General features: G+C 51.6%; 1 protein-coding gene across 5 annotated transcripts in view; it reads right to left on the reverse strand.

Moving 5' to 3' along the window:
- Positions 1-10,649: 10,649 nt before the first annotated feature.
- LOC309602503 (glutamine--fructose-6-phosphate aminotransferase [isomerizing] 1) overlaps positions 10,650-14,963 on the reverse strand; it is a 98,330-nt gene continuing 94,016 nt past the window's right edge. For all 5 annotated transcript variants that reach the window (XM_082336099.1, XM_082336103.1, XM_082336100.1 and 2 more), the window contains one exon: positions 10,650-14,895. In XM_082336099.1, coding sequence (XP_082192225.1) covers positions 14,851-14,895 — 45 coding nt within the window. In that variant the 3' untranslated portion in view covers positions 10,650-14,850. The remainder of the gene's footprint in view (positions 14,896-14,963) is intronic.

The following is a 14,963-nucleotide window of genomic DNA, read 5'->3' on the forward strand; positions in this document are numbered from 1 at the left end:
GTGGTGTGCTCCTCCTGCAACGGAGATGGGAACTTTGCTGCCCCCACGAGTGGTCCTGCTCCTTGGTTCATCCCTGCCTGCGAATAAAATCAGTTCAGGAACTAAATAAGTTTAGTGCAATCCTCTTCTAAATAATTCTGAGCTACAACAAACACAGAATTGCTTTTAAGTTCATTTGGATTGTTTTAATCGCAGGCAGGGTGTTCACGTGCAGAAGACCTTGCCTGTAAGGAGAAGGCTATGCGGAATTACGTGAGGATGTTCCTTTTCCCGTGCTCCCCGCCCTCTTCGAAGGAACGTGCGTGTGCCCCCAGAAGTGTGATGTGGATTCAAGTAATGGCAACTCCGGGGCTTGCAGCTCAGCTGAGCTTGCACAGATCTCGGTGAGAGAGGGATTTCACCACCATCAGGAGAGGAGTCTGGGGCAATGGGGGACGGGGGCTCCCAGCAGGTACCTGCCCCTGTGGCAGTGAAGTCCTGCCCCAGACTGCCCTAGGGGGAGGACAGAAACCGTGCACCCGAGCGCAGTAAACGGGTCCTGTCTTTCACACTTGGTATGCCGCTCCCATTTAAGCCTCTTCCCTCCTCTTCCCATGTTTTTCCTGTTCAAAAATTCCTGACTTCTTTTTTCCTCCCTTTCTGCTGTGGTTGGAATATGATTTAATCACAGCTCACTCCACTGGGGAGAGAGTTAGGCAGGACTCATTTGCAATGGTGATGTGCGTCTGTCTGTTTGCAGCCAGCTCAGTGATAAATCACTTCACTGGAAGCTCAGGATGTTGGGTTGTTTGGTTTTTTTTTTTTCCCCCCACCTCCCTTTCTGTAGAAGAAAAGATGTGAATGAGATGAGCTGCGCTGAAAGCCATTTCCACACTCGCCCCCCTCCTCGGAAGGGTTTGCAGCTGGGGGTGGGATACTCTGCGTGCTGGCAAGTTCAAAACGCTGCAGTTTGCTAATGCATAAATACTGCAGGATTTCACAGTTGCTTCCCATGCTCCAGGGAAAACAGGAATGTATTCAGGCTGTTGGAGGAGTTTAGAGGATCTTTAGGCCACGAAAGAGGGAAGCATGTTGTCTCAAGTAGCAATTTCTTGCCCAGCTGCCCAGGTTTGCAGCAGGAGCGGCTCTGCTGGTTACGCTGCTCAGTGGCAGACTGGAGCGGGAGGGATTCGAGCAGCCTTTGGACTCGCTTCTGCACGGCTGGGGCTTCAGTTTTGTGGGAAAGCGTCAAGGTTTTTCCAGCTTTGCTTTGTCAGTCTAGTTTAGGCTAGTACAGTCGGGAAACGGTTTTGCTCTATATTAATTTTTTTAAATGCATTTCAATCAGAGGAACAGATTTGTACTAAACGCAGCCCGTGGCGTCTGTGAGCGTCCTGTGCAACGGTGACCGATGCACGTACGCAGAGTGCAGGCAGCTTGTTTATTTAGGCCTCTCTGCGAGGCTTTTGAAAACAGTGTGAGGAGGAAAGGACAATTTACTTTCACGTACACACAACTGTCCTTTATTATCCTAAAATGTGGTTCTGGCAAACAGCAGCCACGGTCTTGTTCAGATGGCAGGAAAAAATGAGGATATTCCAGGGCTGACATGGCACAGCGCCCAGGCAGGAGCTTACTGCCCTGGTTTAGGAGTGTTTGATTTGAGGGTGGGATTAGGTGGCATGGTGACCCCGGGCTTAGAGACACGAGACCTCTTCCAGTCCTGCATCCCCCCTGCACAGCCTGATCCAGAGCTTGCTGAAGCAACTGGAAAGATTTCCTCCGTACTGCAGTGTCTTACATCAGTCCCTAAGCATCTGTGCTGCCGCTGGGTGCCTGTACGAATTAGTGTTATGAGTCAGGCAGAAAACTCATCCACCGTCTTCAGCGGATTTACCTCTGCAATGCTGCTGTAATTAATATTTCCTCCTGTTTGCAATAGGCTGCCCTCTGCCAAAGAATGAGCTTTGTCTGCACGTCTTTTAATTTTATCATGTGCCCTTGATCTGGAGGCGCAACTGCCTGTGCAGCTTCCTAGCCCAGGCCAGCCAAAATGGTCCGGGTTAGCTTAAACATTACAAGCAGGATTTGGGGATGTTCATTTGCTGTATTTTAGATTTATTTTTTTTTCCACATTCTAGGTCATATTGATTGAATTTGGATAAGGACTGGTTTATAATTTAAATGGGCCATGTGCCAGGGGTCTTTCATACTCTCCAGAGCACTGGTGTTGCTAGACTTTGTGCAGCTGGGCGGGCTGTGCACTCTGCTTCGGTGCCCCGAGGAAAACGGGGACCCTGGTAAACCTGCTGTCAACAGAGTGCAGGTGCTCTGGGGGCAGCAGGTCCTGTGGAGGTCTGTGGACAGCCCTGGGCACAACCGTGCCACCCACCCGTGCCTCGTGGCATTATCGCAGGTCTGTTAAAGCTTTGGTGCCTCGAGGTGTGTGACTGAGCATCTTGGGTTGTGTTTAAAAAGAGAAAAGCTTGATCTTTAGCTCCAAGAAGCTGCAAGCAGAGGGAGGCAAATGAAGGCTCCCAAACTTACTGCCTTTGAAATCTTGTAGTTGTATAACCCAACGCCTCCTTCACTTCCTCGCCGAGATCTGTCTTATCAAAGCTCAAAGCACTTTGCAGGAGAGTATCAGTCCTGACCGGCACCCGTGTGAGCACTGCGTGTGCAAAATGCTGGTAGTTGTCACAGCGACGCAGCCTGGGTTGTTTCTGGGGCAGTAACTGCCAGATAGTGATGATCTCCGACCTGTGACCAAGTGGGATCTGGGGTTATTCTGGCTGGCTTGGTGCTTGATACCTTCAGGAATTCACAGCAGTGGCAGCTTTACGCCTCTGCCAGTCAGCCCTCGCCTCTTCCTAGCTGAGTCTCAGCCTGTCTGTGACGATGGCCGCCGTACGCGATGTTCCCCACCGGGCCAAGAGGTGTTTCTTGACATCCCAGCCCCACGCTGTTAACACCAAGCCTCCACTCCTCTGCGTCTTGTACTGGTTTTGTAGTTTTCTGATCTAATCATGTGGCAGGGGATGGTGTTTCTCCACTCCCCAGAGCTTGCCATAGACATTTCAGCAGGTTTGGGGATTTTATTTGGGTTTTTTGGCTAGCTGTTCTTGTCTGCGTGGGACCGGTGTGTTAAACATACAAAGCAAGACTCGGGGCTGCCCAGCCAGGCTCTTGTGACAAAGCCATCACAAGGACTAAAGGTCCAGCCTTCACGTGCTGTCTATGTAAGACGCATGCAGGCTAGAAATTCAAGTCAAAGCAACACAGACTTCAGCCGTCAAAACTGTCATTGAACAGGGAAAGAACGGGGAGCGGGGGGAGTCATGAACTTGGCTTTGTTTCTTGGGCCGCAGAAGCCAAGAAGGGAAGAAACGATCCAAGAAAAGACAAACTGGCATCTCCAAAACACAATGCTCTGCTTTTGGCATTTGCTTCAATCAAGATATCTTTGGAGACTTTTATTATTTAAAACCTAAAACCAAAGCAAGAACTGCAGTGCAAAAGGCAATCAACAAGTAGAGTAACCTGTGGCTGTGTCGCTTATCTAGGGGGGGTTTCTATGCCTTACTCGGTGCAAAACACTCAAATCTGGGGCTGCCAGCCCGTGCTGCGCGGAGCAGGCAGGATCTGCCTGATGCTCGTTGCTGCCACGGAGGGCCCTCGGCTGTGGGCAGAGACGGCGGCGGCCCAGGGATGTCGCTTCGGCCGCCTGCAGCTCACCCCTCTCGCTCCTTCTCCTCGAGGCTCTCGGACAGCTGCGCGGGAGGCAGGTCGCTGGCGAAGCGGCGATGGCGTTCAGTCTCTGGAGGCGGCAATGCGGTCCACCTGCAAAAAGGACAGGCAGCCGTGAAAAGAACAGCCCTTTGGGCAGGGAGGTGCGGCCGTGCTTCGACACCAGCTGCGGTAAGGAGTGCTGATCCGGCACCCAGAAAGAGGGGCACCGCTGCGGACAGCCGGTGGTTCAGGCCTCTCAGCCGCAGAAAAAGTAGCGTGGGGTTTGAAAAACCCTGGAGATACGGGTATCTGCTTTCTGCGGTGTTAATTCTGGGCTTAAACAAAGGAGGACTTTGTGCGTGCAGGATAACAATCCAGACTTGATGGGATTACTCACTGTAACTGAGATACCACAGGAAAAACTCGGCATGATGGGGGGTTAATCCTTGCTCTCAAGGGGCATGTGATGTAGTCTAGCTCTGCTTCTCTTTCTTGCCTGTCTGTTAATGCTCTGGAGGCTAACGCTACCTCCTCTGCACCTTTGGGGCCGCGGAGGGAGTTTGCCAACAGCCGTGCGGCCCTCGGGGGAGCCGGGTGCTTGTGAATCAGAGGTTGGGGGTTTGGGACACTGAGATACAGTTACTGTGGAAACATGCTGAGCAGGCTGGAAATCGGGTCATTTGCTGCAAGTCCAGCACTGAAACAGGTCTGGTCTTGGCTGCTGTTTCTTTGTGAAACAACCTTGCACGGGGCCTCTGGCAAAGCTGTGGCTCTGAAGGGACCACGAGTCTGGGGCACGAAGTCCCAGCGTGACCTGGGGGAAGGCAGGTACCGACAGCGTCGTCAGCGGTGTCAGCTACAGGCTCTGGGCCACGCTGGCTGCTGCTGGGAAACTGCCTGTGGGTCATGCAGGATCCCTCGCTTTGGGCTCTTCTACCTGTTTCCATTCTGGGAAGCAGCATCCACGTAGGCTACGTGGTCTTAGGAGCAGCTGTGGTTCTTCCTCTATTTTTTCCAGCCATAGAATAATGGCAGATATTTCCTTTGGAACAGGACTTTATATAGTGCTTTCCATAGTCACTGAAACAAGCAAAAAATGTCAAAGCCAGCAGCATTCCCAGGCTGGTGAGCCCTTGTCCCAGCTGAACGTTTTTCTGCTTGTTCCTACTGATGAGAAAAGTGTTTCTTAGCTGGTGTTTCCATGGTGTTAAAGCCCAGGTCTTGCTGCAGTTCTCTTTTTTCCTATGCTAATACCACCCACCCACATCTACTCAAGAACAGTTTTTCTCGGAGCCGTGACCAGTGTACCTCCAGTTATCCACAACCCCCTGGCTGCTGGCCTGCTACAAACCAGCTGGCTGCATCCAGCTGGTGCATTACACTGAAGACAGCTACAAATAAATTACTTGCTTTATTGCTTTTCCATGTAGGCATTGGCGGTGATACCACTTGGACTCGTGGTAACCCAAACGGGAGGGGTAAAGTGATGAGATACAGAACACTTCTTAGAGAGCTGTGGCAGATTTAAGCTGCAAAGGGTTGAGGAGCAGGTTTGAGCTCTCGCTTTGTCTCGCCTGCTCGCCAGCAGCCGTGCCTTCCTTGCAGTGGCACCTTACGCTGCACAAAGTGGCATCTAGTGACTGAACAGCAACCTTCAAATCTAGATTCGGAAGGGAAAGGACAGATGTCCTTTTCTGGATCCAGCAGTGCCTGGAGGAGAGAGATTGCCCCCAGGCCTCTGCCTCCTTCCCCTTTCAGGAGGTAACTGTCCTGCGGCTTCACCAAGGCGAGAGCCAGCCTGCAGCACTCCCTGAACTGTCCTGCCCCCTCTCAGCTCGGCCTGCAAAGCCCAGGACGAAGCTTGGGACTGTGACGAGCCCCCGTCCCTGGCTGGCAGCATCTGGAGGGGGACAAGGGGCAGATGGCTTCAGTCCCTGCTGATCCCTACCCCAGCTCTTGTGTCCGTACAGCCCTGCAGCAAACACTCCTTCCTAACCCCAGCTGCTCCGCTGGCAGGCGCCTTTCTGGGTTAGCTCATGTCGGCCTCAAGATGCGCTTGCCCCCTGCCTTACTTGGATGTGGTCCTGCAGGGACAGTCCTCGAGGCAATTAATTCACCCTACATGTTAAGCCCTGTCGTGAGCCCTTCCTGAAGGCCATCTGCCAGTTCTGCCAAGGGAGATGACGTGGCTGTTCTGTAGGCTTAAGTCTGACCTAGGGAGAAGAGGGGGACGAGGACTGCCGTGCTCCTTTAGCGACATGACCAGCGAGGGGTGCAACACCCGTTCACTGGGTCACAGAAACCTGTGACTCCTCGCGGTGCGGGTCAGTGGGAGATTTCCCCGTGTGCGTAATTCCCAGCGTTGTGCAACTCTGAAATCCCCCCCAAGTTCCACCTGGCGATGGCTGACGGCACGGTCTTGATGTTGCGTTACCGGGAGGTCACCCTCTGAACGTGAACTTTCTGTCTTGGCATGGGGCATGTGTGTCTTGAGTTTTCCCCAGTGGACCAGTTGGGGCTGTTTGGATAGAAGAGAATTTTAATTTTCAGCAGTGTTTCTGGCTGGGCTTGGAAAAGCATATCTTCCTGAGGATAGGAGATGCTGCAAAAAATCTGAGAAGGAATGCGAGTCCCTGCCACAGTTTACAGCAGAGCGGTCCAGCCGGTGACCACAGGGGCCATTCTGTCTGTTCCGGTAGTGCTCTTGCACTGGTCTCGTGGTGGGGCTGCAAGTGCTGGAGAGGAGGTTTTGTAGCTCAAGCTGGGTTTTCCCAGGGCGGGTGTGCCAGTAGCCATATGCCAATAGCCCTGAAGGGTGGCTTTGGTTGTGAAACCAGCTTCCAGGCACCTCCTCGGGGTTTGCCAATGCGACGCAAGTCATCCTGTGCAGGCAGGCAGCGTCTTGCCCAGTATTGGGTGCTAGAAAGCACCCGCTTGTGGGCTTGAGGAAGCCTTGTTCAAGTGGCAACCGGCATCAGAAGGGAGGAGAGGTGGCATCCCCTTCCTAGCAATGACCCACTGGTGCGTGTGGTGCCACCGAAGCGGAGAGGCTGCCGGAGCGTGCCGCCCTCCACAGCACTCTTGTGTCCCGTGCTCCGCTCTGCTGGGGACGCGGAGATGGGTCGAGGCGGAGCTGCCGGCCTGCTCCGGCTGGGAGGCTCCCGCGCATCCCCTGCCCCCAGAGACGCGCTCTCATCTAGCGGAGGTTCGTTCTGGGCAGAGAGGGAAATGAGAGGAGCGGGGAGGTTTTAGCTACGTCCCATGCAGGTTTGCTGATTGCTCCCCTTAGCGGGAGCTGCAGCATCGCTTTGGTACAGCCGAGGTGCGGGGTTTGCCTGTGCACGGTCATTTTCTGCTTAATGAGGTCTTTGGGCACCCTCCTACCGCTCAGGAGCAGCTGGCGGGGCCCGCTGTGCGGCCACCCGTCCTGCGCGCCCTCTGAATGTGTCTCCCGATGCACGGGAGCCCTTGGGAACCGAATTGGCTTCTTAGCTCCGAGCTCGGTGGTATTGAGCGTCTCCAGCGCGTCTGAGCTCACCGCCGCTTTTAGGATCCTGCGTTAAAGTAATGCTGCTGCTCGCTGTCCAGCCACAGGCTAGCAGCTTGTTTGTTTAAACTTGTTTCCATAGGAATTTGTAAGGACCATGGGAACATATTTTATTTGACCTAAACAATAAAGAATGAGACTGAGGAGGGGGGAAGGCGTCCCGTCGTGTCTCATCTGTGGGCCTGATTTTTCTCTTAGGCTGGGTAACCTCTTCAGCACTGAATGGACCATCTTGGCAAGTCAGCTTGCTTTTTTTCTTCTCCTTTGTTTTTTCAAATGCCTGCAGTGTATTCCAGTCAGCTGATAAATGCATGGAACTAGGTCAGAAATAGCCTCATTTTAAGCGCACGGGGCAGCTTTTGGGTCAGGCTCGCAGTAGTTCAAAACCCAGTGATGCTCTCCTGTCTGATAAATGAAACGCCTAAGGCTGTGGAGGGCGAGGTGGGCTCCCGGGGTGCCGTTCGTCCTCCGAGGGGAAGGCTGGGGTGGCCTCGGGGGCAGCGCGGGCAGAGATTGCCCAGGGAGCTGTAGCAGAGATGGGAGATGAAGCCGAGCTGTTGCAGCTTGTTGCTTGTTGGATCTTCCAAGCTGTAGGAGCTGGAAACGCAGGGAGCCACAAATAGATGTAACAGCAGCAGGGAGATGCTGGAAGAGCAGCCCAGCAAAGAGGGTGTGTGGGCAGCGGGGAAGGCAGCTACTCAACAGTGGAACTGGCCAGGATGCTCCGCTGCGATGAATTTCCATCCCCGTGCAGCGTTTTTTAGTGTTTCCCAGGGAGGCCCATCAGCTGCCACTAAAGCTACGGCCCTTAAATCCTCCTTGTCAATGCCCTGAATGCCGAGGGGTGCTGCTGTGGCTCTGCACAGTGATGCCGTGGGGCTGGCGAAACCCCCAGGAGCTCCGGACCCACAGGCTCAGCTGGGTAATGGTGTGCTGCCCTGAAGGCTCTGTGCTCTACTGCTGGTCTCTGCGCAAAGCGGGGGGAGTTCCTTCACCTTCTGTGCCTTCACACCATTGCGACGACCGTGGCTGGCTGCTGTCTTAGGGGGGAAATTAGAAAATAGCTTTTCCCGCTTTCTGAGATGGTGTAAGGAACGGTCACTTTTCCCAAACCAAGCAGCGCAGCCTGCGAATGCCAGCCTGCCCTGGGCAGCAGATGAGGCTGATGTGTAAAGATGGCTCCACGGCTACTCGGGGTTTCTGTGAAATAGCGCCCTGGTAACTGGGAGCCAATTTTACAGGCAAAAACCCATCGCCTCCTTGGTCTGCCTACGTCCAGCAAAAATGTTGCTGCGTACCATTTACTTTCCAAACTTGTTCACGTCCAAAAGGGGACCGGGGCAAGAATTGCCCACAGCTGCTTCCCCATTGAGCATCTTACGGTGACCTAAGAACCGTTTTTTTTTTGCGGGGGCAGGTGGCATTTCTCTGACCCCAGGCGCTACGTGGGTGTTTTCTGTGCACGCACTTATTGTGCGGGGCTGCAGGTGTGCTCTCCAGTGGGGAAAAACAGCTTACCAGGGAGCAAGAGGAGAATATGGTGTTGAATAAACACCATTCCCAGGGTCTTGGCTACGCACAGCACTCCTGCAAGCAAGGGCGAGCGCTGCTTTAGAGCAGAAAAGGTTCATACAGGTAAATGAAACTTGCGTGACCGCGCGCAGTCAGCAGCTCGAGGCTCAGCACTGAAGCCGTGCTGGAGGCCCCCGCGCCGGGGAAGCGCGCGAAGGGTCGATGTCGGGAAGCCGGTTGCTCTAGAGGGGCCTAGCAGCGCTCTGCAGCAGGCAATCTTCTATAATTTATTCAAACCAAATGCTTATGCCCTTCTGTAAATCCCACTTAGCTCCTGGGAGCCTGTTTGTCTTCAAATGTCATGTTCTATCAGACCAACTCCACGCGGGACTGGAGAGGTTCTGTGCAACGGGCCTGCAGGCCCTTTGCCCCTTGTCTTACTGCAGTACCACAGCAGGATTTAAGGAAATGGCTGCAATCAGCGCTCAGGACCGACTTGCTAAGGACCCTGGATGTGACCCTTTGAAACTTGTCTTCTCACTGCCGTTTTTATTAGCTTAAATTAAATGCGCCGTATAATGTGTGCTTAGATGGCCCAGATGGAGAAATGAGCCCAATGAGAGCCCTGGCAGCGCCTCGTGGTTACCTGTTAGGGTGCAGCACCCTGGCTCTTCAGTGTGGCACCTGGAATGACTAAAGGGGGTCCCCGTCCCCCGCCCGGTGTGCCTGGACACGCAGCCAGCCCCGCGGCAGCTGGGGAGCACCGCAACCCTCCGCTTCGCGGCGTCCAGCCTGCGAGCGGGCGTCTGGCGCTAAATGCGAGACCGAGGGGGCTTCGGAGTCGCTTCGGGACGGTTCCGCACGCAGCCAGCCTCCCGTGCGGGCTCGTTGCGATATTCCCTGCTCCTGCAGCATCCCGAGCAGGTGTGACCTGCGGCTGCGCCAATGAAGGCCTAAAGCTTTGAGCTGCTTAACCGCTTTTGTTTATGCCTGTAATACAAGCTAGAACTGCTGCTTGGTTTTGCAGATCGGAGCAAGCAAAAGCGGAGCCTCTTGCTCCCAACATCTGCATAGCCACCAACTTTATTGTGATGCTAAGGACGTATGTGCATTGTTTGAAGGCAGTAAGCCTTAAAAAGTAGCCTCGCAACCTTTTAATACTGGTACTTGTATAGGAAAGGTATTTGTGAGAGGAGCAAGCCTAAGCTGCTCACTTTATCCAGGAAAATAAATGATCGTGTTTGATGTTCCTCCCCTGGAGAGGTGAAGGTCCCTGAGGAAATCAACCCGTGAATGGCTCCGACTGGAGGAGGGGTGGGTGGAATTTCAGACAGTCTTTTGTCATTGTGGGTTTCGCTTACGAAGTTATCCAGGCATTTTTTAGACATGAACAATCTCTAAGCCCCCAGCTGTTGTCTTACAAGAATGTGCACTTAATTGTACTGTCTCAGCATCTGTGCCGTAGTGCTCCGCCGCTGGCTTTGCCGAGCGGCCTGTCTGCGCGGTACCCAAACAGGTTTCCTTCTTGGGAAAGAAACCGTGAGTAATATTCGCTAAACAGGGGCCATGCGTGGGCTGAGCTGACTGCGATCTTGTCTCGCCTGGTGACAGAAAAGGGGTGGTTAAATGAGAATCAAGGCACAGAAGGTAATACCCACTGTTCGGCCTTGGGGTACTTTATGGGCTTTCTTCTTGGTTAGCGGCAGTTGAAACATATTCTATCATCTCAGACATGAAAAAAAGCCTGGCCGGTTAGGAGAGAGGGGGGTTAAGCCCCCTGTTCTTCTGCTTTGTCCATCCTGCCCTCACCTTTCACGGGGCTTACCTATTCTTAAATGGATTTAACTAAAGACCAGTAATGCCGTTTGTTTAATGTAGGGCACTTGATTTTATTCAAAGGGTGAGATACAAAAAAGTAAGCAAAAAGACAAAACCCAAATTATAAAACACTACAGACAAAAGTAAGACATCTTCTGCGTACAGCACACAACAGGAAACAAGATACAGACTGGTCCCCACAAACCAAGCCAGCTGGGTATGTACAAGCAGAGGCAAGTTGGTCTAGAAGGGAAGAATGGCGGTATTTGCCACTTCGAGTGTCTATTTACGTCAACTGAATTGAAGGCAAATAGTTTCTTTCCTTTTATTCAAACCAAATACTTCTTTGTCTCTTCTTCTTCCTGTTTCTGATGTAGAGGAGGGACTCCATGCTTTGAGGCAAGTCTGGTACATTCAGGTAGGATCTAAAATTAGCCACAGCTAAACACCGATGTGCCAAATTTCAGTCCCTCCCTCCCTCGGTGCCAGGCACCTACCCGTGGCGCCAAGGACTACCAGTGACGGCTAGAGAGGAGAAAAGCCTAGTTCTGCACTACGCGTGGGTCTTCCTCGCGCCTTTAGATGTTTCAGTCTGCAGCTTAACCAAACCTCGTGTGCCCAGGCTAGCCTGGAGGCTCCGAGCTGAGCGCGATTACGCGTCGCATCGTGGGCACAAGCTCCCTCCCGCTCGACTCGGAAACGGTCTGTGTGGACTTTCCAGGGCTGAGACTTCACAAAGAGGGGTGCCGAGGCAGCCCTCTGGCTAGAAGGAGGTCCCGTGTTAGTGGTACGCCGCTCCCTGCAAGTCACTAAGACCACGCTAAAAGGGAGATGGCGTTTGCCATGTCAGCAGTGCACCTTGCAAGGACACGGCTGCCTGACCACTGGTCTGGGCTCTTTGTAAGAACACGCACGCAGACCGTACTTACTGTCCACGGCCTTTCTTCAGCAGAGCTAGGAGGGAAAACCTTCCTGACAGAAGTATGTTCCATGCGCAGTTTGATTTCCTATCGCCTGTGGGATAACCTTACTAGCGGTGTGGAATTGGCTGAGAGCTGTTAGGCAGAAACACCGCGTGCTGAGCCTGAAGTTCTCTGGTCTTTGGTAATTAAAAAAGCCTAAGAGCTCTGGGCGTGTGCTTCCCTTTAAGCCTCTGCAGACACAGATGAGGAAAAGAGTTACTTAAATCAAAATAAATTCTGACGGAAGTACGCAGTAATAGGCAGCTGCTGTTCCAAATGGCAAAGGCCTTTATCTGTATTTACCTGTGGCTCAATTTTAGTGACAGGGCTACTGAATTTTTCAACACCTCAATTAGGAAGGAGGGAGTTTTACTGGCTCAGTAAGCAAAACATTCATTTTGGAGAGCAGAAGACTGACTGGCGGTTAATAAATATCACAAGACATTCTAAAAGTTTTCTAAGGAAAAGAGAAACATCATCTGTTGATCAAAATGCAACACATCGAGACAAAATGAGGTAAGGAAAGCTAGGAGGAGTCCTTTATACATTCTCACTTCACACAGGCATGGCAATTAACAACAACGAGATGCTTCACGGATTCCCTACCATGCTCATCAGAGAAATTCTTCATAGCAAGTGTGCTCCACAGCATTCTTTGATATCGAGCATCACAACATCCCACAGCCTAGTTGCAAGTAGCGACTACACCTCTGTTTTGGCAGGCAGAGTTTTATACGCTTCAGGCAGTTTGCTGGCAGCTTGCAGAACGCAGGGGGTGAATGCTACCTGACTTCTGACAATGAAGAATCTGTCATGAGTCTTAATGCCTTAAATTACAAAGAATAAGGATTCGTCTCTCGCAGCATAAAACCAAATAGCTCAGCGATACCTGTACAGTTACACCCGACATGAGTGTCAGACTTACATTTCTAACTTAGACTCCTGTTCTTTGGTCCTCTTTGTATACAACTTACTTTCATAAATATTTAACAGCCTGCGTTATCGAACTTCTACTGAATAGCAACTTGTATTTTAACAGGGATGGCTACCGCCCTGTTTGCTAGGAGACTCGGTAAGCTAGCGGACAGTCATCTGTACAAGGCTAGATAAAAGCAGTGCTTGCTGCTCCTCTTCGGAATGGAACAGGAGAAAAAGAATCTTAAAATAATTCTCTTGCAGGGTTCTTTCACATCAGCTCCCCCGCTAGCGGGAACATAAGATGTGATGCTGCGAGTCCTTGTGCTGGGGGGACGTGGGGGAGCCTGCCTTGGTTGCAGCCCTCCACCTGAAAGGTTCGCACGGTTTCTCGTCTCTTAAGGGAGCTGAGTGGGAGGAGGAGGAAGAGGAACCATCTTCAAAGTGTTAGCACTGAACACACGTTTTTTCCTTAAGGACGAGAATTGTCTTCAAATGAAGCAGGGAAGCCTACTGGTCGCGTTTAGGCAGAGGCAGGTGCTGTTGTGAGTCAGTGCCTCGTAAGCAAGTACTGTATAAATAAAATGCCATAGTTGCTACTTTGCTCTTAAACAGACACTGGCAGCACAGTGTGGAAATAAATTAATAGTCTGGATATGATGTATTAATAAATGTACATATATTGGTTCCAAGAAGCTGTTTCCAGGCACGCAGCATTTCATTCTCAGACTGAACCTGAGCCTCGAGCCGACAGCGAATTGCAGTTGAACAGTTACTGTGGTTTGTATCAAGTACAACTGCTACAGACAGAGGCTGCGGAAACACCTCGGGCTGCGCAGTCGTCTTCGGGCCGGAGTCGGCCTGGATCGCGGCCACTGAGCGACAGCCTGGCGCCCCGGGCGAGGGGAGCGCGGTTCCACGGGCGGCGGGCAGGCCCCGCGCGCGGCGCTCCTTAAAGCAGCTCTTCGGGGGAGCGAGCGGCCCGGGACAGTCACCGGCGCTTGGCAAGCGTTACTTTACGCCTTGTAGCGCGTCTTTCTTTTTATGGTGCGTACGTACATCTAATTCAAAAGCCGTCAAGCTGGTAGGAAATTCACCTTTTGGCATTAGAAAATACATCGCTAACTGCTCTTTAATGACTTTGAAAAAGTCCGTGTTAAGTCCTGATGGCGTATTTCCTGCGTCATTTCTGATTCTCTGCAAGCTTGTTCTAAAACTCTTACCAAGGCAGGTATTCCTGTTGTGTCTATTGAGCCTTTTTCATCCCCTCCAATTTTAAAGCAGCTGAATTTGCCCCCAGTCACATACGAACTGCTCCTGACCCAACCAGAGCCCATGCTTTCATCACGGGACTTTGGCTAACGCAGCGAGCCTCGGAGAGGGAGCTTCAGCGTCCCTCTGCCGCAGAGATACAAGGCAGAAACGTTCTTCTACGCGTCCAGACTAGTAAGTGACCTGCAGCGCTATACAGCCGGTTCCTTAGGCTGGGCCGATAGTGCCACAGTGCTCAGTTCTAGGGGGAAAAGCCTCAACACAGGAAGACTTCTACTTGTTTTAAAAAACAAAAAAATAAAACCCCAAAAACCAACAGCAACAACAAAACACCAGCACAAACCGAGCACTGTTCGTATTCCTCTCTTCCCCCCCTTTGGTAAGCATCCACACCGAGTCAGACACCGCTTCCATCTACACTCGAAGGCGAGTCCCACCGTCTTCACAGGCCCAGCTACAGGTACGTGCTGGTGTCACGCAGTGCGTTGGGGCCCACCGAGCCTACGAGATTGTCACTTGCTAGGTATTTGGCATAGATAAAATCCTTCCGAAGCAACATTATTTTCTTAGCACGTTTACCACGTGCCTAAAATTTAGGAGGTTGTGACAGTTGAATTCCCTTTCGTACATGAGGCAGAAATTGACCCCAAATGCTTGCTTACAGTTTCGTTCACTGTTAAGATATCTGCACAAGCATGACCAGTAACAGCTCTTGTTCCAGTTGTATATTCTGGTGTCCTGCTTCGCTGCCTGAGAGCGTGACAGGTAATTCAGTCAATGGTTTCTCATCAACGAGTGGAATGAGCCACGCTGGCTAAGAAACAATGACGTTATCTGAAAGCGGAGGGCCCCTTACCTAGAAGACTCAGTAATCTTTAAAGAAAACCATTTAACATCTTTCATGGAAGTCTATTGTTCAAAAAAACCCAAAGCTATTGACATAGCATGTGGAATCAATTTGACAATCACTAATGTAATGGAATTACGGTGATCTTATACACAAACAATGATTTACCAAAATAAGATTTACCTAGGGGACTTTAAAATCAAGTTATTTTGGTACCAAAAAAAGTCTTTCATTTAATTCCCCTTTGCCCCTATGATTCAGATGATCTTTCACTCTACAGTTACGGACTTGGCCAGATTTCTTGGAAAATCAACCTGCAGAGAGGGAGGAGAAAGAACACGCTTGTGAGTATTTGCACACTTCCTTTGTTTGTGTATAACTT

The sequence above is a fragment of the Platalea leucorodia genome (assembly GCF_965183815.1).
Source record: "Platalea leucorodia genome assembly, chromosome: Z".
Taxonomy (NCBI): Eukaryota; Metazoa; Chordata; class Aves; order Pelecaniformes; family Threskiornithidae; genus Platalea; species Platalea leucorodia.